Source organism: Schistosoma mansoni, chromosome 1, assembly GCF_000237925.1.
Source record: "Schistosoma mansoni strain Puerto Rico chromosome 1, complete genome".
Lineage (NCBI taxonomy): Eukaryota > Metazoa > Platyhelminthes > Trematoda > Strigeidida > Schistosomatidae > Schistosoma > Schistosoma mansoni.
In genome coordinates, this window is record NC_031495.1 from 6,769,929 (window position 1) to 6,793,571 (window position 23,643).

A 23,643-nucleotide genomic window follows, 5' to 3' on the forward strand; every position below is an offset into this window, starting at 1 on the left:
TTACTATTAAAGTTTGTAAGTAGTATATGGTTTTACAAAAAATAATGGTTTCATTAGGTCAACCCTTGAATGATAAAAAAATCTATGAATGTTTAATCTAACTACTATTCATGATATTAATTAAACATTAATCTATTTCAAGTATCCTCTTTCATACAGTCTAATAAAATGCACTGCAAGCTGGTAATCAACTAGAGTTCAAATTCTCATGGCTAAACAAACAATTCCAGCATGGGACCGATTCCATCATGGAATATATTTCAAAGGATAAAACCAACTGATAATATATATATATATATATATTCCATGAAGTTAGTATGAATATGGATCACTTGTTAGTTGGCAAATTTATAAGCAGGGTTGAGAATGGGATCTTATAAAATGACTGGTGACTATCCATTTCTTATTAAAATGCTTGGTTATTTTAATCTTCACATTGAGGAAGAACAAAATTAAAGGGATTTTATTCTCAGATAACTATTGGGAGGTTATTAAGGTATGCAGGCATTAAAAGTAACTGCATTTAGTCATAAGTTTATGCTGAGAGGTACTTAGAAGTACAAGTTGAGTAAATTAGAAAATTAAGAGTCATTGAAATTATACAGATTTCTCCGACACTCAATACTGGCTAATACAGGAGTAGGCTGGAATATGAAAACATAACACTGATTTATAAAGCCGGCGACATGCTTCCATGGAAAGTTGTAGAGACTGGGATTAAAACCAAAACAGTCTAACTTCAGTATCACGATTTGACTGAAGTCAGAAATATAAATCACTGAGTAACAACTCCATGATATGAAAATCAAGCGCTTGTTATGAGGGATGGATTCCGTGGATTTGATTTCTGGTCGATTCTCAGAGGCTTCTTCTGGGGAGTTTCACAACAGGGCGAAACAGCTATCCGACGTTTCTTGATTCTGATTTGCATAAGTTAGTTGAGAATGGAGGACATGTATGAGTAAACCAAACAGTACTGTAAGTACATAGTTATTCCTGGTTTATTATTTGTTTAGATGAAATCAAGTTCTAGTAGTATTTAACCATTTCCCAATGCCACTGGCAGGTAATTTTTTGAGATTCAAAATGTTTGAACTCAAGTTATCATAGATTTTGATTGGATTATCCAGAATTTTCTCTCGAATTTAGTCATTTGTGAGCACATGACTGATATAAGTAAAAGTGATTTGCAGAGATTGTTGAACCTTATATTTTGAATCGTGGATGCTTACTGCTGAGAAGTCCCTTACTTAAACTAAACAGTTGCCCAATGCTTCCTGATTTTCAATAGTTGTCTAACTAAGGTTAGCCTGTGGCACGAACTATAAAATCTAACAATCTCTATAAATCCCTTACACTAACAAATATATTCAAAAACAATGAAAAACATGCGACAGAATAAATTACTCTCCAATGTTATAGTACTATTGATAGTACAGCGGTTATTAACTCAAATGACTTGAAAGAAACTAGGAAAGAGGTAATCATATATATCTTATTTGCAGTCATGTGATATTCACTAATGCGACGAAAAATCTCTTACATTGTGATTAGAGTGTGTAGTTCGGTTTTGTTGGATATTTTTGGCATTAGAAAGGTCAAGTTATACTCTCAATACAACCTTGTTCGAGGAATAAAATGTTATTTATAATCATTTCGTTATCTGATTGGGGAATTATAGCACAACTTTCTTTCTGGCTGAGATTTATAACCTTATAGATATCCCTTAGCCGGTGCTTATGATAGTAGTTAGATTCTGACTCAATATTTACACATATTCAGTAAGCATGTATGTTTAACTGCTCTTAGTATAGCGGGATAAACTTTATACGGTCTTTGTTTAGATGCTGCGGTTTCTGATACGTCAAGTCATCTCTGAGGTTCAATTCTGAGGGTCCTGTTGAGTTGCAGGTACAGATCTCATAAGTGAAAATTGTATAAGCGGTTAAAATATTTGAAAACACTGTTTTGCCAAAAGATCGGCGTCATCAAATTCACTGTTGGTTGGGCCATGAGGACCTAACAATTGCGGAACTTCAGTTTTGGTTTGTCGAAGAGAGGCTGCATGACAGAGTAAGATTTCATCTTATATTGAAACCCATCTCCTCTTATTGCCTTTATAGTGCGATGCTTCGCTAATATTTCACCCCGATAACCGTTATAATACAAATCTTAACGGTGCATGAAATAAGAAGGCAAAGAGAAGCTATAACTACAGTTTATTATCGAATGACGCAGGCCACAAAGCTACAAGCATGTGATTAGGTATTAGCGAGCAAAGCAAAAATAACGCACATTGGAGATGGCGGGTAAGCCAACTCGCTTTAACCAAGCGTTATTCAGTATTTATAGTCAAATTGTATAAGGGCGCAAGACAAAGCAAAACCTAATAATAGGATTTGAGTGCATACATGTATGAGGAAGAGGATAAATCATCGAATGACATTTAAGCAATTAACATTTTTTGGCTAGAGTTTGTCATATACTTTAATGATCATAACAGTACAAAGAAATATGCAAATTGTTACTATCCAAATGACAATGTCTGCTAAGTAAGTTAATAAAAGGGTTTAACCAAAATTAACCATAATCGAAATTGGGTGTAGGATAGTTGCTATACTTTGTGGATTGATTCATTTATGGTTTGAACTGCCTGTATCTGCTGTCATCACTGTTTCATTTGTACCCTATCCAGCAGTGCCTTTTGAATCTTAGAGTTTAAAGTGTAGGATTCGCTATAATTGTACGTTGCTTGTAATTTTTGGGGACCGTTCGCGGGACAGACTGTTTCGCAGCACGTAAGATCGTGTGCTGTAAGAAATCCAAGCGAACGTCCTCATCAAATTGAGTGTGGACTTCTCAGTTAATCTGCTGTAAGTTATCCCGTAATGCGGACTCATGAAACAGTTTAAAGTTTCCACGTCCGTTGTTAGTAGGATGTTTTAGCTCAGTTTTGCTGATAAAATTGAAAGCTATGACGGCGTTATCACTTTTCACGAAGGACAAGGATTGAGAGGTTGCAAACTAAGAATTCCTCATCTGTAAATATACAATCTAAGCGTAACGGTGTCTGGCTGTTTCTCCATTGAATTGCTAACTTCGTACCTTAGAATGATTCTAAATCTTCAGTGATGTTGAAGAATCGAGCTTCCGTAAAGTTGTCACCTCCAATGTACGTGTGTTCAGAGAAGTTGACTATCAGAAGATTGAAGTCTTCTAGAATCAGAAATGAGTGTATCTGAGTGTAATAAAGCTGAATAATCCCTCTAGCATACGACTGTTGTAGTCGGTGTCAGTATTCGGCCTTTGAAATTCGACTTTAGCTACATATCTCTAGGTGTTAGAGAACCTCGTTGAGCAAAATACAGATTCGTTAAGATTGATAAACTCTTAGGTGTACACTTGATGTGCTACCAAGCAAGATCGTAAGTGCAGGCCTGCCACGCCACTCTTTCAACTTCCTTTGTTATTGCGGAACAAAGACATACCGGGTATTCCCAGCTCCTGGTATGTAGTCGCCAACATTCCTATCAGATGAGTATTATCAGTGCTACTTAGTTCATGAAACTCATCTTTTCTGTTTGAGAAAAAAAAGAGCGTTCGTTTATATGCAATTGATGCTATTGATTTGAAACGCATGAGTTTCCTCGTCCTGCTCATCCGAATGAGCCTTATGTGATTGGACGGACATTCTACCTACACACGGTCTTCTGAGTTAATCGTCCCTGGCTCTTTTAGGTTCCTTAATTTGTTCCTGACAGTTCAATCTATGTATGCTTCGTGAAACCAACCTTTGTATTTTTCACATTTACAGGTCCTTTGCATGTGTTACTAATGACCATGGTGAAATATAGGTTGCTAATTATATCCTTGCAAAAGTTAGTGGCCGTTATAAGAAACAATGTACTCAAAACGGATTAAAACGGGTGATGAAAAAAGTTAAGATATAATAAAACTAGTCTTGACGTCAGGAATCCAAAAAAAAAACGGAATGGAAAGCAGAGGCGAAATTATAGTTAACAAATAACTTGGATAAAACTGGAGAAGAAAAGTGACTTGCTGAACTTTAAACACAGGAAAGATTCTTGGATAACAAATAGTACTTTTGTTTCTCAAAAACTGAGGAAAAAAAACGTGCATTCTGTTTTTTCTTGTGTCATATTTTTTGACCGTAAATGCCTTTTAAGTACATATTAGTTTCTATTAAATCAATAAAAGTCATAGTGTTTTTTTCTTTCGAAGAATGATTTCTCAGACCATCTTGTTTAAAATAACTATATACGGTAATAGTATTATCGTTATTGGCTACGCTGTCCACTATTTTAAATTATGCACATGCTTTATAAAGTGAACGATGGAGATTGTTGAAGTTATCAATGAAATAAACAAAGACTACATTATGTCAGATGTTGAGAAAAAGCTTTCGCTAAGATCAGTATTTATGCAAGTTTTAGCAGGAGATTGGTAATATTTCTAAATTTTCTTATTTAACGTAATTTTATAAATGCACAAATAAAGTATTACTTTATGGGAAGATTTATACTCATTTGTGACTTCAAACGTGGATTTCATACGATCGGTAAAAGATGAGGCTGAGGTAAACTGTTGGTTTTATATTGCTAACATATGGTCTCTTATAGTTCAGATACTTTGTCAACCGATCTATGAGGAATCTTCAACTGTTACTTGGTAAAAAATCAGGGTATATATCATCTAGCTCAACAATACGTCTAAAGAATATTTTTACTGAACTTTCCGAAACATTTTCTCACGTATTGTCAACAAACTCGAACACAGTGTACGATACTGAATCTGTTACTACTCCACTTTTATCTTCATGGCATTGCGGTGTCAGTAATTTTCAAAGCATTTTATCATTTAAAGATGGGAAATCAGTAATTGTGCGCTTCCTTTGATTCACATAGTAGATTTCTGTCGATAATGGTAAAATAAAGAGTATTCAAAGTTCATTATTTAGTTTGTTAGGACGGGAAGATCATTCATTGGTAAATTACTGAAATGAATCGTATATTATCTTCTTACAGGAAAATCTCCTACGAAAAATTCCATTCGGTAACTCAAAATACAGAGCACTTAATGAATACATAAAGAATTTGTCAAGTAATACATCCGAAATATCTTCAAAAGGAATTGAGAATATGCGCCCGAACAATGGTTTTGATGCAATCGCCTACTTTTCAGTTTGCAGAGAAATAGGAGTTTATGAGTTTATGTACTTTATCAGAAAAAATCTCGAGAGCAGAAATACATCACCATATGATTTAGAACCTATTTTAAGACCAAAGGTAAATGGTCAATTTTTTTCCTTAGAATATTTTAGGGCAAATATAACATAAAGTTTAGATGCAAGTTAATTTCGAGTAAAGAAGATCGTCACACTTTACAGACTTGAGTCGATCACTTGTGCCATAACTACTAGTTTTAGGACAACAAGTTACTTAAAAAATCTCTTCATCATGCACATTTCGGAGGGTTCTCTAACCATAAAGATTTATCAGAGTATAAGTAGAAAGGGGATCAACCGCCACAAAAATCACGAAAGCAGTATTCCTTTTCTGTTCTTCTTATCATCAGTATTGTGAATAAAATCTACACGTATGCTGTCAGCTAGTCTTCTCAGTGTTTAACTGACTGTCGAAAGGTAGTAAGTATCAATAAGGCGGAACAAAGCATCGTTTTGTTTAGTAGAATATCTTTAGCTGAAGTCAAGACAATCGTGTTAGGGAGTGAGGTTTACACCCTTTAAATTATTATTTCAGAAAAGCCGCTACTAGGCTTCCCCAGATACCTGTTATTTACTTACTATTTTAAGTAAATACCAGAACCGTAACCCAAAACTGATTTCTTAGAATTCATGGAATTATGATTCATACAAGTTGTATCTCTACTGACATCTTTGTGTTGTCCAGATTATCACCGCAAAATATCTAAGATAAAGGATGAAGCATATTCTTAGGTTCATTTACTTTATTATCTGTCAATTTTTCGAATCTGGTATGTGGAATCGGTAGGTATAATAATGTGAAAGATGCTTTCATTTGTGTCTTATAGACACACGACAAATCATCTTAGGCAAAGCTTTATTTAAAATCTCAAGCCTTTTAAATGAGATATTGGAAGTGCTATACGACCTATTTACTGATCACTGTAATAACGACTTATTTCGTGACCAAACCAATGGCGGTTTTGAGTTGGAGTGCATGATTGTAGTTTGCTTCATAAGTCAGTATTAAGTCTATTACTATTATTAATCATAAAGTATGATAGGTGTTTCATTCATAGTTTCAGTCAAGTCTAAAACGCTTGGGATATTTACGCATATATACCTTTTTATTCTCATATTAATGTCAGAAACTCAAATAAAGGATTGAGGAATGGGAATATCCAGGGAAACAATGATACGATAAACAAAGGCTTGAAAACCCTTTTCTTGCGCTCTTATTTTTTGAGCGAACAATTTGCCGTTACTTGGTGGTATCCCTCTGGAGTCTAATGATTCCTTCCTTACTTAATGGCTTACAACTTGATTAGAAATTCGATCTTTATTCAATCGCACAAAATGCTAAACGGTTCTTTTTTTAGTGGCTTTTGTGTGACAGTCATTAAGAAAAGCTCATAAAACTTTTGAGACGAGCCAAATAATAGCTTCAATGGATAAATCGATCAAATATAGAAAATATATGAAGGCTCTTTATAACTTCACAACGGTTGGAAAACGGTCTTCTTAAAGTCTAATGCAATCGTCGTCTACTAACATAACGTTAGGTTCAAATAAAACAAGTATAACGAAATTCGCAAGTACTATCACTGAGATGTTTCTTAAATTTGCGAAAAAAATAACAAAGTAATCTTATGGTTGGAAGATATGACATTTCGTCACTAGAATCACTAAAAATTTGGGTTTTAAAAACTCCATTTATTATAATGAACAGTTTACAATAATATTGAGGAAAGGGTCTCAACGAAGAAACTTAGAGGTCTCAAGCATGAAAGGGCATATAAACCTTGTTTCAGATAACGTTAACGTGTTCAAGTTTACGTACACTTTTATCTGAGCTAAAGGAAATAATTAGTCACGATTTCCACCTCCATTTTCTGTGGACCACCTGATAAAAGTAGCCTCTAGCTTTCAAGAGGTTATTCTTCAATCGAGAGATTTTCCAGGTGAACATCAAAATATTGTTTACCTTTAAAAAGTAAAAATATAAAGATTAACAACTTAAGACTGGATACGAAGGTTTAATTTTAAGTCGTGTGAAAAAATTATATCCATGAAACATGTATTGTACGACAAATTTGTCGTTAACCTGTATAAAATCTGTCCTTACAATATTTACTGTTCTCTGCAGAATGATGAACCACATTATATATTCAGTACATTTGGTATACTGGTCGCTGCCGGAACTGAACAGGAGCATTTGAGTCTCACACAATGGTTTTCAGAAGCAGTTTTATACGAGGCTTTAATAAAAATTCTCACATTTCGATATCTTCCAGCTTGGAAATCCTTTTTCACGTAAGTCAAAAGAACAATGAAATCTGCAGATGATAAGAAGTGTCATACGTTAGTCCACTTAACTTACTAAGACTGGTAAGAATTCTCATGTTTCGACTTTTACGTAGCATAAATTATGACTTATCGAGTTAACCAGAAAAATATACATCAATTGCCTGGATCCAATTTATTCGTTCACAAATAGCACTTTAAAATATAAGCCCACTTTTGGTTTAATGTTCTTTATGTAGATTGAGTGTCGTGATTGCGATATTTCATGAAGACCTTGGATTACAAGGCTATCTTGGTTCTTCGTTTATTAGCCGGAATTTTCAAAAATAAAGGTTTCATTGGCAGACTAGATTCAATTATAAGTATATGCTTGATGTTATACCGGATTTTTTACCAGATAAAGTTGTCAAACTGTATTCAACTACTCGGACTAAATATCAAACAAACTGAGACCTGAATTATGTATGTTCTTTCCTTATACAATGACCTTACTGTGGCTCATTTTGTTTGATGTTTGTTCCCAACATACATAAGGATCTATTTAAATGCTTTTTTCATGTCGAATTTTGTTCTGATGGATTGGGTTGTCACATCCCGTCATTTAAAGATCTTCAACCTTGCAGAGTCTCAAACATGTAAGACCATATGATATACCTAAGATTCCAGTATCCTAATGTCTACTCCCAGACTGGTCAGAATAGTAAAGTAGTGATATTCACTTAATATATGATGATTTTATCTGATGCTAACACGTAGTTAATATTTCATTGCACTTGATAATATCTCATATACATTTCAAATTTCAGCTGGCGTCAAATTATGAGAAGAAGGAAATTCAAGCGGATAAGTAATATTTTATCAAATAATTGTCTACTTGCAAGTTCTGTATATGTTCGATTATTTCAGGTAGTTCAAAAGTAAGTGTATAGACGAACAATGTTTCTATTGGATGTTTAAAGTCTTTATAAAACGTTATTAAATATCGGTTTATAGTAAAGTCAAGTGTAGTAGTTTTTCATTCTACACCACATACCTTTTAATTAAGTGAAACCTGACAGTTTTATAATTTTGCCTGAACTATATATTCGAATGTATCTTCATTCCTATTTTATTTGATAGTCCTTTTTTGTCGATACACTTTCTATGGGACATTTATTCGTGCTAAGTCATACAGATGGATTTGTACACCAAAAGTAATCTTCAGATTTTACATAAAATTTAAGGTTGAACGAACTTTATCTCAAATCATGTTTAAAGAGCAACAGGGATGTCTAAGTATGGTTCTCAGAACGTTTGTTTTGTCCCCATTAAGTAAAAATAAGTTTTAAGAGTTTGGTTCTTCTTTCATAGATTATATATAACACTTAAATAGACCCATAACCCTAGTCACAAATCCCTAATTATGGAACTAAATCCTAACTAGAAGCAATTTGATGACCTCTAAACTATTATTTTCAACCTTGTTAGCGTTCGAGAATCCGTAGCTTCTACACACATATGGAGAAACTCCATATGTTATTTTTCTGTTTGACATACAGGAAAACGTGTAAAAGACCGCAGCAGATCCGTTAGTTATGTGCAATTTTTACTTGATCATTGTATTTTCTCATAAACCATTAATTCACTATGTGTTTTGTGTCTGGCTGAAATTTGTCACGGTTATTACATGAAGAGTTGAAGCACATTCCTCTCTTACTAGTTAAATAGGGAACATAGAACCCAACCTTATTATTCAAGTTAAAAATAGTCCTAAGCGGTGTATCTTAAAGACATTTAAAAAACCTTAATAACTATCGACGGATATTTGGTGAATAACTTCACAAAACCCAATTAGTAAGTATCGATAATAAAAATGGCAAGGTAGGTGTGTACAAGAAAACTGTGGTTTAGTGACAGAATCACTTTATAAAAAAGAGAAATTAGGAATAATGTCATAGGACTCTTTGATTAAATGTGCAATCTGCTGAATCCCTCTTTAGGCCAGTAGATGAATCTCGGACATTCGTAACTTGTACGAACTTATAGTTATATGGAATATAACATTATATAGATTGTATGGTTTCTGACTCGGTTGTTCACCCATTTCATGCAAACAAACTGAAAATGTACAATCATTAAAACTTCAAATATAAATCTAGTAGTATGCAACTGGTCTATTACAAATTGATAAGAATAGTTCAAGAGCTTTAGTCTAAAAGAGCACTTTTGTAGTTACTCATGGTGTCTAAATGAGCCTCACTCAACACTACTAATGTCCATTACCATGATCTATTCTAAGTATGATTGGTTTCAAACTGAATGTTGAATGAAATGGTCTGAAATTCGCTTGTCAAATAAATCTATAAAAATGGATAAAATTAGGAAAGGATCACTCGAAAAATATCGTGAGATTCACTTACAGCAGCTGGTAATTTGAAATTCAAAGGGCTTAAAACTTAAGCTGAGATGAATAATGGCTAGCAGTGGAGTTCAGGAAGCGTGTTTCGTCCTATTTTCGGACTATTCATGTGGATGCACCTGCATTCCAGAGTTGATGTTCACTCCGGGACATGAACCCACCACCTTTTGCTCCAATTGCCATCGCCTTATCTAACTAGTTACTGAGTCCGGACAACCTCTGGCTTGTGCAATAGGGTGAATTTTAATTTCAATTCATGCATATTGGTTGTTCGGATCTTCTCACAAATGTTTTAGAATTGCAATTGATCAATCCCTTCAGGCATATGTACATCCGCATCCTATGCTGAAGATTTAAACAACCAATATATATATATATATATATATATATATATATATATATATATATCCATGATAAGATTTTATAACCGTTTGAAATTTCAGTAAATTTCAGTGTGTTATTAGTAAATGAATCTAGTAAAGTAGGTCATTAAGTTATAACTTAGTTATTGATTAGTAACACACAATCAAAGTTCTGAGTTCGATTCATCAAGACGCTTGAAATAGAGCATTTAAAACTATTAATGAATTAAGATTAGATAAATTCACTTGGTATTATTTGGTTGAATCTTCCCGTTGATGTTTAGGACTTCAGGCAATATTGAGGCAGTCCACACAGGGTGCACATATGCCAACAAGAGATTGATCAATTGCAGTCCTAAATAACAATGGGAAGATACAAGTAAACAACATCAAGTGAATATAAACTTCACTTCATTGCACAAGTAGGTGGTTATCAGGACTCTGTAGCTAAGTGATTAACGCGATGGTGTTTGAAATGAACGGTACTGGTTTTGAGTTTCAGACTGAACATCAACTCTGAGATGCAGTTACATCCAGTTGACGAGTCCCAAATAGAACAAAACTCGCGTCCTGGATTCCACTGCTAGCAACTGCCCATCTTTGCTTGTAAAACTATATTTTCGTTTCTTAATTTGTTTTAATCCTATGTAGATATTAATAATTAAATTCTGTTTGATAACAATGTTCCAATGTCCAATAAATTAACTCATATATTTTCTATTCATGATTTTGAATTGATTGATTGTATTCGTTTAGTTTTTGTGTCTAACATTAAAAAGTTATATACTCTTTTGATTTTTATATTTTTACAGTCTGTATATGATACTAGTTCTTCTTCTTCTTCTTCTTCTACGTTGTTTGTAGACTTTTTGATTCTTTGGATACTCTGAAATTCTTTCCGAATATCATGTGGTAAGTTATGTGAATGATTGTTTTATCTTAATAATAAAATATACTTTTATTCTGTATTTTATTTTATTTGAACACATAAATATTGGTACAAAGAGGCACCAAATACATACGCGCCACACAAATCTCATTTGATTTGTGTGAGGGCTATGATACTGCCAAGCTGCCCAAACCGAAGCAGGCGGTTTTATTGGGTGGCCACACACGAAGCCTTCGACCTAAAGATCTGATCCGTAAGGCAATGGAGTATCGTAAGGAGATGCAGTCACATGGTATCCGGTGACCAACGATTGATTCATACGCTATTTGTTCCATCAGGATACTGGAGCCCATGTGCACCACTGGTTTGGAATCAGGGTTTTCCGACTCCCCTAGGTGGACTTTCCGTGTCCACCAACCCGGTTAAAGCGCCGAATATTCGCTTTCCTTCCTCTCGATTTCGTAAACAACACCCGTGGTGCGAGAATGCAGTGAGTAGGGCTTCCCTAGAAGAGGCTATATACGCGTGGTCATGTGAGAGCATTTGGAGAGGGAGAGCGGACTTTCCCCACTCTCGGCCGTACCAGGGCATTTGGGGGCGCTTTTATTCTGAATATGATATAAAGAGTGGATCATAGTCATTAGTGATTATCATTTGTTATGTGAGGAGTGTATTACCGCTCCAGGTCACCTAGCCGAGGCAGATGATTTTTCAAATGGATCTATAAATTTTTGACCTAACCAAAGTGAACTCATAAGTTATTAGTCTATTTAGAAACGTGAATCTGATGTGGATCACTGGTATTAAATCTCAATTTTCTAACTCCTGTAAGTTGATCCTCAGTATCTACCTAACAAAATCTAATCCAACTAGTTCAATTCCCTCCTCTCACTTTTGTGTAGACACTATTGTCTCATGAAATCATGGAGTAAGATTTGCTGGTGAGACAATAATTGATGGATGACATTTAAGCGATGCTATAGTGATCTTGAGAATATTCACCTACTTGCTAGGGTTCAAAGACGGTTCTAAATTAGTGTGAAGAATTAGGATTATGTTTTAGAATTAGAAGTTAGAGTTAGGGTTTTCATCTCCAACTGACATCAGCTATAATGTCAAGATGGTATTTAACCATATGGGAAAATGAATTTCGCGCCGAAATTCAAGAGGTATTATCCATAATTTCATTGGTTTATCCATAAATTATAGTCTCCTCGACTTATTGTACATAATAGATGACTGTTATTTATTTATTTATCTGCGTATATAATTCTAAAACCTCCTTTCTACTAGTCAAAAAATATTTTCATCGTAGCTACATACGAATGCCCTGATACGGCCGAGAGTGGAGAGGGCCCACCCTCTCTCTCGAAATGCTCTCACATGGCCACGCGTACACAGCTTCTGACAGGTAAGTTCTACTCACTGCCTTACCATGGCATTACTGTTGTTTACGAAATTGAGAGAACGAAAAGCGAATGTCCGGTGCTTTAACAAGGTTGGTGGACACGGGAAATCCACCTAGGGGAGTTGGAAAACCCTGATTCCAAACCAATGGTGAACATGGGCTCCAGTATCGTGAGGGAACAAATGGCGTACGAATCAATCGTTTGTCATCGGCTACTATGGGACTGCATCTCCTTACGATACTCCACTGCCTTATGGATCAGATCTTTAAATCAAGGGCTCCGGGTGTGGCCCACTAGGTAAACCACCTGCTTCGGTTTGGGCATCTGGGCAGTATCACAGCCCTCACATAAATCAAATGAGATTTGTGTGACGCATATGTATCTGGTGCCCCTTTGTACCAATATTTATGTGTTTAAATAAATAAATAAAATAAAGATTTCACGTTTATGTTTTAGTATTTATGTTCTTCTTACTAAGACTTTTTATTTTGTACAGTCCATTGAATATGGTGCAATTTTGTGCTCAGATTAACCGAAATGTACGTTACAATACTATTTTAATGTCACATATAACAAACTGTATATGTATTGCATTAAAATTTGCAAGACATGCCCTCGCTAAACTAATACGTTATAAGGAAGATGAATTAAACTGGAATTCTAAGTAAGTTGATCATTATATACTAATAATTTCACTACTTTGTTCACCTGAATTAAATAAGACTCACTGATGTTGTTATGATGAAACGATCGCTTGGGAGATATGTAATCGACTGCCTGTTGTAAATAGTGTTACGAAGTGACGATTGTTTACCAAAAATTAAATTATCCACTGTCTTCTTAGGATAACTGATTAAAATTTGATATGGCTAAGCTCCACTGGTCACGGTTTCTGACTCGAACTCGAGTATGAGAGAAGTATCCACCAGTGGCAATAAAAGATAGCTGAGCAACGTCGTGGATTGATTGGAGTTGGAGTTATACACCAATATGTTCTGAATTAATGGTCTAGGGGTTTGCGGGTGAAACCGAAGGGTCTGGTTTTGATACCCTGTGATTTTGTCATGAATGCACACTACTGAGGAGTTTCATGGCCACGCATATATAGCCTCTATCAGGAAATTCCTACTCACTGCCTTCTCGCAGCATTTCTGTTGTTTACGAAATTGAGAGGACGAAAAGCGAATATCTGGCGCTTTAACCGGGTTGGTGGACACGGAAAGTCCACCTAGGGGAGTCGGAAAACCCTCATTCCAAACCAACGGTACACATGGGCTCCAGTATCCTGATGGAACAAATGGCGTATGAATCAATCGTTGGTCACCGGATACCATGTGACTGCATCTCCTTACGATACTCCACTGCCTTGTGGACCAGACCTTTAAATCAAAGGATCCGGTTGTGGCCACCTAAGAAAACTACCCGCTTCAGTTTGGGCACCTGGGCAGTATCACAGCCATCACACAAATTAAATGAGATTTGTGTTGCGCATATGTATCTGGTGCCCCTTTGTACCAATATCTATGTGTTCAAATAAATAAACCATGATAATATTAAATAGCTATCCACTGCCTCAAGGTCTTCAATGGTTGTTCAACTTAGATTAGTTCGTGATCACAAGAAAATTTGATAATCTCCACGACTCGTATACTAATGTATGGCAAATTAATAATCATTTTAAAGGTATGCAAACTCTACTCATTAAATACTCATGTTCAATAAAATTCCCGGATCCATAAAAATATGTAATTGAGTTCTTCTTCATAAAACAACTTTTAAATTATTCTTCATTAACATTTGAATAACTTCCTTCCATTGCATTCTTCTTTTCAAACAAAGAGAAATCAATCAAACTACATCAATGACTGAAACGTGGAAGAAAGGTTTAATAGTGAAAAATGATTTAGAACACTTGCGTAAACAATTGAATAGCTTTCCAAATGTATTACACTGTATACGTTATCGATTGGCAAGTTCTCTTTTACACAAATTCCAATCAAGTATTCAAAACTATATTTATGATGAATTAAATTTGAGTAGTATGGAACAGAGAGATATAGAAAGAGAGAATGTCAAAGAAGATATAACTGAGAAGAATTTTCGACTAGTTATTTATCCTATTTTATTAAAACAATCTGAGGGTAAATTAAAAGTACTTTGTATTTGAACATTAACCATTCATCCATCAATAAGGAATAAATTTTACTTTCATTCAAATTGCGTAGGTTTTGTTTTATTTCAAATGGTAGGTTGTTTTATCATCAGCTGATATGTTTTAAGTGAACAGTCACTGGAAAAATGGCAGAATATATAAAATTTTGAAGCTTTTCAGAAATGATCACAAACATACAACTGTACTCGGGATAGAACTCAATACCACTGGGTTTAACAAGGTTTCATTATACTCAGAAGGGGTTTTGTGGAGATTTTAGTATTTTTTCCAAAGTTGAAATCATGAGTCAATTGAGGCTAGACCACCATCGAAAACCTGGAAGTACTGGACGGCCAACTCGTCCTATTATGGGACTTTTCAACAGTGTGCATCCACAATCCTGCACTCACGAGATTCGTACCCAGGACCTACCAGTCTCGAGCCAGAGCCCTTAACCGATAGACCACCGAGCCGGCATCCAACGGTGTTAATGTATAACTTCAACGGATCCATGAATTTTGAGCGACCATTCACCAATTATCTTCAGTGAGTTGATATCTCACAACAGACGTGGTTGAACTCCACTGGTCACTGCTTCCCACTAGAACTCCATTACATGTATCATTATACTTTTAAATATACCGTTAGGTTAAAGTACAATGTTCTATATTTTCTCTTTTAGTTAATTCGTAAGACAGATAAATAATCAGTTTATTGTAATCGAATGGTAACTATTGCACTCTCAACATATACATTGGTGAATCACTGTGTAGTAATCAATGTCACATTTATCAAGTTACTTTGTGCTGATTGATAAAGTTACAATATAACAACTAGTCTAAATGACTTGGCATCTTGTACACTGTTTTGATATTGTGTGGTTTGAAACAGTCGGAAAGAGGTCAGGCAAGGTCCAAATAAGACAATGGTAACTAACGTCTTAGAATGGTAAACTTGATGGAGCAGTTTCAAATCCCACCAGGTAGCATTAATCATGTCAAGATTTCGGGGACTGCCTGCCTGAAAACTGCAAACTAATATGCAACGTAGGTTGAAGATTTCCTATCGACTATCTTTCACCATCTAACACAATTTTAACATGATTTAACTTCCCCGGTCATAAGTTTGTTAGATTTTCAAAGTGGAACGAACTGAACTAAAGTACTACTCGCAGACGTCCAAAAAACTAGTTAGTTAGTTACAGAATATGAGTTTGAAAGTGAGCAATCTATGATGTAATTAAAAGTAAACAACATAACCATGTGAAGAACCTTCAAGTATCGTAGCGCGTACAGGATTATTCGTTCACGATATCTGAATACAAAGAGTCTACAAATGTGATAGTAACAGTTTCGAATTTTTTGTTGTTGAAATTAAGGACCAAATTTAGATCAATCTATGTTAACATACATGCATCCCCTGAGGACCACCTTTATATAACATTTTTAGTAACAAGTTTTGCTAGATTCGTATTGTGTCTGGCTTATCAACAAACGTGTTGATGTTTAGAGCATTAACTACTGAGTTTGAGTTACAGTATGAACACTAACACTAATGAGACATGATGAAGAGTTCCAAATAGGACGAAACGCGCTTCATCTATTGATTTCCATATTGAAACTCGAACTCAGTGGATGTGATTTTAAGCATCAACACGTTATTCGAAGAAGTGGCCTTAATATAAATATATTAAAACTTGTAGCTAAAGAGGTTAATACAAAGTTAATCCTTTCAGGATGTATGAATATCGACAAAAACTGATTAAACTCCAATCCTGAATATCAATAACCGAAATAACACAAACTCTTACTATTATCAGAAGGGGGCTTTGTGGATATTATAGTAATTTTTATGTAGTTGTGATCATGAGTCACTTGAAGCTAGACCACCATCGAAAACCTGGAAGTACTGGACGGCCAACTCGTCCCACTGTGGGACTCCTCAGCAGTGCGCATCCACGATCCCGCACTCACGAGATTCGAACCCAGGACCTATCAGTCTCGCGCCAGAGCGCCTAACCACTAGACCACTGGACCGACATCAAACAGTGTTAATGTCTAACTTCAACCAATCCACGAAATTGAGCAACCATTCACCAACTGTCTTCAGTGAGTTGATATCTCACAACAGACCCTGTTGAACTCCACTGGTTACTGCTTCTTACTAGAACTCCAGGAAGTAACTCATGGAGCCAGTCACTATTGAGTATACGATCATTATCAAAAAGGGGTTTTGTGGATACTATAGTATTTTTTTATATAGTTGAGATCATGAGTCAATTACTATTATGTTAAACTGTATTAATACATCTTATTTTATCTATTTCCTTCTGAAAACAAAACTACCTTTATATTCATACTCAAAACCTGTTATGTTATTAAAGAAGAAAGTCAATTACTTCTTTGGCCATTACCTTCCACTATAATAACCATTTTCAATTTGACATTTGAACAATTCAAAGAATCATTGCATTTAAACAAAACTATATCAGAACATGAATTGACTCAAATCTATTTTAATGAAGAGAAAGAAATTGAAAACATCAGTGAAATAATTGACAATCCAATTGATGTAAATTCTATCATTGAAGCATTTTACAACAATTCTAGTTCAGTGGATTTAAATGATTCCAAACATTCAATGAATATTCCATGGAATATAATTAATCCAATTGGATTAGAAGCAACAAATATGAATTTTCGTGATATGGTTCATTGTTATTTACCAACCTATGGAGATTTTGAAAAAGGTTAATTCAAGAAGTGTTTCACCTCCTTTTCGTATTTTTCTATTTTATATTTATTACTCTAGATAAAAATCTGGTTCCTTTTAGTAAGAAATAAAATGTTGTAGAACATCAACGTTGATGATTTATGTCGAATGATTGGAGGCCTACTCCAGTAAGACGGGAACGGTGTAACGAATAAGCTAACTTCGAAGTCACACCTCGCGACCAGCACCTTATGTGGATTGCCCCATCGACGTATCAAGGGACTATGGATGCTCTGAAGACTGTACAACACAAAGGACGTTATTACAGGAATATATTAGTTAAAGTAGATACAATCGAAGGTAGAACCACTACCGCATGGGCCAGTCCATGGCGTATGATTGACTAATGCGCGTTGATTGTCCTTGACCTTGACAGGGATCGATGATCTGTTCGATATGCGGTGACCCAACTGCCGGATGATTTGGCTAGGGTTCAGTGACATTTCACTACTCCTACAATGTAAACATAACTGAGTATTATCAGAAGGGGGTTTTTATGGATAGTATAGTAATTTTAATAGTTGAGATCGCGAGTTCATTGAAACTAGACGAAGCTAGGACGAAACGGCCGTCCAATGCTTCTAGGTTTTCCATGGTGGTTAAGCTTCAATTGGCTCATGATCTCAACTATTAGAAAAAATAACTGAGTATGTTTGAAAACACGACCTAGTTATTATTAAATTTCATTCGATGAGATTAGTTCAAGCATAATTTGAACATCGAATGTATATAAATATAAAGCCTAGTTTCTGTTCAGTTATTCGTCCAACTTTTGACGAACATTTAGACAAATAGTGGAGCATGTTTGTCTTCCAAATGCTCTCATTAGATCGATGGAATTCAATTGTTTTCATAAGCATTTAGGTATTTATCCACTCACCTCTAGATATAGACCACGATTGCCTCTCCTAAAGTATATATGCCCAAATATACATAACAACTGATAAAGAAAATGTGATATGTTATACTCGTTTACTTATTTATTTATTTATTTAAACACATAAATATTGGTACATGGAAGCACCATATACATATGCGCCGCACAAATCTCATTTGATTTGTATGAGGGCTGTGATACTGCCGAGTGCCTGAACTGAAGCAGGTGGTTTTCTTAGGGGGCCACACCACGAGCCTTTGACCTAAAAATCTGATCCATAAGACAGTGGAGCATCGTGAGGAGATGCAGTCCCATGGTATCCGGTGACCAACAGTTGGTTCATACACCATTTGTTCCATCAGGATACTGGGGCCCATGTTCACCATTGGTTTGAAATGAGGGTTTTCCAACTCCCCTAGGTGGACTTTCAGTGTCCAACAACCCGGTTAAAGCTCCGGACATTCGGACATTTTCGTCCTCTCAATTTCGTAAACAACAGTAATGCCACGAGAAGGCAGTGAGTAGGACTTCCCTTCAATGAAGCACGAAACTTGGTTTTTTGCTAACAATGAGGTAGACTGAGATCATTTTTTTTCATACGAGATTATGAGAGCCACCTCTGAATGGTAGACTAATAAATATCATGGCTTTTCTGTGGCTTGTTAAACTTTAATGAATATCCATTTTACATCAATGTTTTGGTTAGAAGTTTTGTTTTATTTTTGTCTTCTTCAATAGTATCATTTGTACGTAAACTGTTATCATAACTGGTTTGTGAAAATTAGACTGAAATGAACTTTTATTAAGAAAAAACAAACGAACAATTAATTTCTAGTGTCGTGTGGTCTACTTATATCCATATAAGTAGTATATGGTGATGGTCAGACATAAATGTATTTTGGCAGAAGACCGATAAGGAAAGAACTGAAATGAAGCGCAACCGGTACGAAAATGCATGAACAATGGAATTAGAGAAGATGAACTGATATTTGCAGAGGAAACAGTGAAGATTGAAACAATTGATTGTTATTTTGCAAATTAACTGTTTGTTGTATGGTTATCAGAATTTAGTGAGATGGTTTGTAATTTGAACTTAGATACATTCGATTGTCCCCACTCGTGTTCTTGTTCACTACACTAGTATCGTTTTTTTTGGTTAAACCATTTCTCATATTTCATTGTTTAAAAATATATCCGATTTATACTTTAAGAAAATAGTAGTTGGGATATGAATCATGTAATATTGTAGTGAACGAGAACACTAGTGGGGACAATCGAATGTATTTGACACGAGAATTACAGACTATCTCACTAAAATCTGATAACCATACAGGAAGATTCAAACAAACAATACTAAGTGAATTCAAACTTCACCCTATTGCACAAGCAAGTGGCTATCAAAACTCAGTAGCTGAGTGGATAACGTGGTGGCGTTTGAAGCGAAAGGTACTGGATTTGAGTCCCAGAGTGAACACCGACTCCGAGATGCAGGTACATTCAGATGACGAGTCTCAAATAGGACGAAACGTGCGTCAAACTGGATTGCACTGCTAGCCACTATCCATCTTTGCTTATCATACAGTAAATAGTTAATTTGCAAACTATCAATCAATTGTCTCAATATTCACTGTTTCTTCTGTAAATATCAGTTCATCATCTCCGATTATTATTGTTCATGCATTTTCATATCAATTGCGCTTCGTTCCTGTTCTTTCATTATCGATCTTCTACCGGAATACATTCAGTGCCTGACCATCGTAATATACTACTTATGTGGATATAAGTAACCCACATATACTTCATTTGAAAAATGTCAATCAATCGTCTCAGACTTTATTATTCCTTCATTTTTGCACCAATCATCTTCTGTTCTCGTTCTCTTCTCTTCGATCTTTTTAATCTTACGCCGACCGATGTTTCACTTTCGATTGACTATACATTCATACTACTATTACTACATCAGTAGCACACACTACAATATCAGATGACAAACTCAACTTATTTGCAAAAAAATTTGTATATGAGTATAACTGATTTATCTACGATTTTAATACTATCTAATGTAATGAAACTATCAGTTGACCATGTGTTTCTAAGGTGAACTACATAAATAAAGGACTTTCTGATGAAAATTCATCGTAAAGATATATTTAATCAGTTTTGTATGGAGTGTTTATGTGCAATGAAATTCGTTATAACTCAATCTTGTTCAGTGGTTGAGGACAGTCAAAAGAAAGCTTTTAAACTTACGTTTCATCTCAGTTGAAGGAAATTGTTACTCCTTCCGCTAATAGAAATCACGTCTTAATATGTCATAGATGGTTACTAGGATGTCGTACTGAAAAGTGACTACTATCAGAAAATATAGATTCAGAGCCACTTTCTACTTGTCTTCAATCAAGTAACATAAAAACAAAATGTAGCTCTAAGTGGAGTCACTTAGATTAGATGGCCACGTTGAGAATCTGATCAATAGAGTTCTATCAACACCGAAGATTAGACAAAGTGACAATAGTTGGAAAAACATAAAATCATAAACAATGGTGTATTGTTTCAAGTTGACACCAACAAATCTGTCAAAAAATATGAGGCAACTTAAAAGGATGTTAAACTTGGACAGAAAGATAAAATCTAAGTTTCAAAGATTTAAATGGATATATAGCCGTAGATTTTCCAGGACTTATAATGAGTCTTTCAATCTTCATAAAAAATGGTTGTGTCATGTATCATAGATACCCAAACACTATTTATTGTAACTTGGTATGCTATCAAAGACAGAAGTAGGTTGAAAAGAGAATAACACCTGTTAAACAACAATAAAATTTGGATCCATGAATTTATTCAATATTGAGCTGAGTTCAGTTAACTATTTCATGATTTTTACGTCTGAGAGATAATCACAATCTGTGGCTGCTGTATTTAAGTGATATGGTCTACGCTTGGTAGCAGTGATGGAAATGAATTCGACTATTCGAATATTAAGTCGTGCGTTGTTTATGAGTAAGCGAGCGTATAATCAGTGAAAAGGTGAATTGGGTCCCATTGATACATAAATCCAGCCGATTAGCTATATGAAGCGACGACGAGATTCCAACCAAGAATTCGAATGGTTAGATGCTCGTTGTGAGATTTAAGTTTTTGGGTTAGATCCCTGACAGACTCATTGATGTACAGGAATAAGGAATCTCGTACTAGTTTGGACCAGTTGTCCAGTGCTTCTTGACTCTCAGTGGTACCACAGATGAGACCATTCCTTGAAAATACCGTCAACAAATGAATAAAACTGCTTGAAAGTTTATTTTTTAATTCCAAATAATCTTAATTTTAGGCCTTATACCTGAACATCAGCCTCATCAAAATCAATCAATATTATCTCGTATGGATCTGGACCAATCTCATCTTAATATTAGTGGTTATAATTGCTTTCCTACTATTGAAAATGCATCGCAAATGGGATTACATTCTCTTATTGAGCAACAGTGAGTAGAGTTAATAAAATATAATCCTAATTATGTTTATCTCATTTCATTTAAATATATATGAAGAATAAATTCACTTAGTATTGTTTGTTTGAATCTTCCCATCGATGTGTTAGGACTGCAACTGGTCAGTCTCTAATTGGCATATGTGCATACTACGCGTATTGCCTCGATATAGCCTTGATATACAAGCATGATGAGCAAAGATGGATAGTGGCTAACAGTGGAATCCAGTTTGACGCGGGTTTCGTCCTATTTGGGACTCGTCAGCTGGAGAATAGTTTGCTGCATAAATGGATTGATTTTCCACCAATGAGAGGTTCAAATCTTGTGTTAACCTAGTTAAGTTTGAACAACTAGGTCACATCGTTAGGCTTTGTACAAAAAGTTTGAGTAGAAGTTAAGTGCACGGAATTGTATTGTGGTCTTTTTCATAGTTGAAATCATGAGTCAATTGAAGCTAGACCACCATCGAAAACCTGGATGCCGGCTCAGTGGTCTATATTTTAAGTTCTCTGGCTCGAGACTGATATGTCCTGGGTTCGAATCCCGCGAGGCTGGATCGTGGATGCACACTGATAAAGAGTCCCACAATAGGACGAAACGGCCGTTCAGTGCTTCCAGGTTTTTCATGGTGTTCTAGCTTCAGTTGACTCATGATCTCAATTATATAAAATTACTATAATCTCCACAAAACCCCCTTCTAAAAATGACCTATATATTGATAACCAGTTATTTTATCTTTGGATATTCATTTGTTAGAATATGGCATTAATAGTTGGGATTTTTGATTCATCATCTCCAAGTTATACTTATCTCACCGATTTAAGCGACAGATTGTAGATCCATGGTCAGACAATATTTCCTCCGTTATAGTACTTAATCTATGGGGAAAAGAAGAAGACTTCACATGCTCTTGTATTTTAAACGTTAGCTTATCGATGATCGGTATTCATTACAAATATCCGGAAATAGATATTGGACCTATCAAAAGTATGAATTAATTTAATTTGTTACATTTCTCATCAGAATAGCTACAGGAAGTTGATCTATATGGGTGAACATTCAACATTCTATTTGACATAACGCAGTAAACTTCTATAGATCCGAGTTATTATTCGTTTTATTTCAACGTCGTCTAATTATTAATATTAAATAATTGAAAAATCAAAACAGAGAGAACTGTTGCTCAACATACTCGTCCCTTGGTTGGTAGATGGACATTTTGCCTACTTTACAAGTGAAGGAAGTCGGTAAAAATCAGTAGGGCTTTCTAAATTCGTGAAGAGATTTAGTTAGACACTAACTCACTGGGTAAGATGAAAATTATGAGCTAGGTGAGGTAGTCGATGCCTTCAACTTCTTCACTCCCTAAAATTAATTTCAATGTTGTCGTGGACTGATGTTTAATCAACATTTTGGATATAGAAGAAAAGAAGTGCATCCAAAGCATACTTGTATTGTTACTCAAAGCGATTAGTAGACTCCTCATTTTGTCAGCATCTTCACTATATAGAAAAGTGTCATTTGAGTATTCTAATTAGATAAGTAAATCTAGTGGTAGGAGATAAACTATATGATCTATCAAAAGGTCTGATAAATTGAAGATATGAACCATTGAATTTAGGCTCAGTGATCTACAGGCCACTTGGCCACTGTTTTACTCGAATTGTTTGGGTTCTATTTCGTATCAAACTATTAGTTGGACACCATCAAGGATAAAATAAATGTACAGTAGCTCTTTATCTTTCACTAATTTTGTTCAACGTATACTAAT

General features: G+C 35.1%; 1 protein-coding gene across 1 annotated transcript in view; it reads left to right on the forward strand.

Annotated features, from left to right (window-relative positions):
• Positions 1–957: 957 nt before the first annotated feature.
• Positions 958–23,643, forward strand: part of Smp_124180 (putative normocyte-binding protein 1) — a gene marked incomplete at both ends in the record, with an annotated part of 81,693 nt that continues 59,007 nt past the window's right edge. The window contains 7 exons of the mRNA XM_018793102.1: positions 958–978; positions 5,046–5,306; positions 7,371–7,537; positions 13,083–13,250; positions 14,426–14,727; positions 17,122–17,487; positions 21,716–21,866. Of these exons, the coding sequence (XP_018647648.1) occupies positions 958–978; positions 5,046–5,306; positions 7,371–7,537; positions 13,083–13,250; positions 14,426–14,727; positions 17,122–17,487; positions 21,716–21,866 (1,436 nt within the window). The remainder of the gene's footprint in view (positions 979–5,045; positions 5,307–7,370; positions 7,538–13,082; positions 13,251–14,425; positions 14,728–17,121; positions 17,488–21,715; positions 21,867–23,643) is intronic.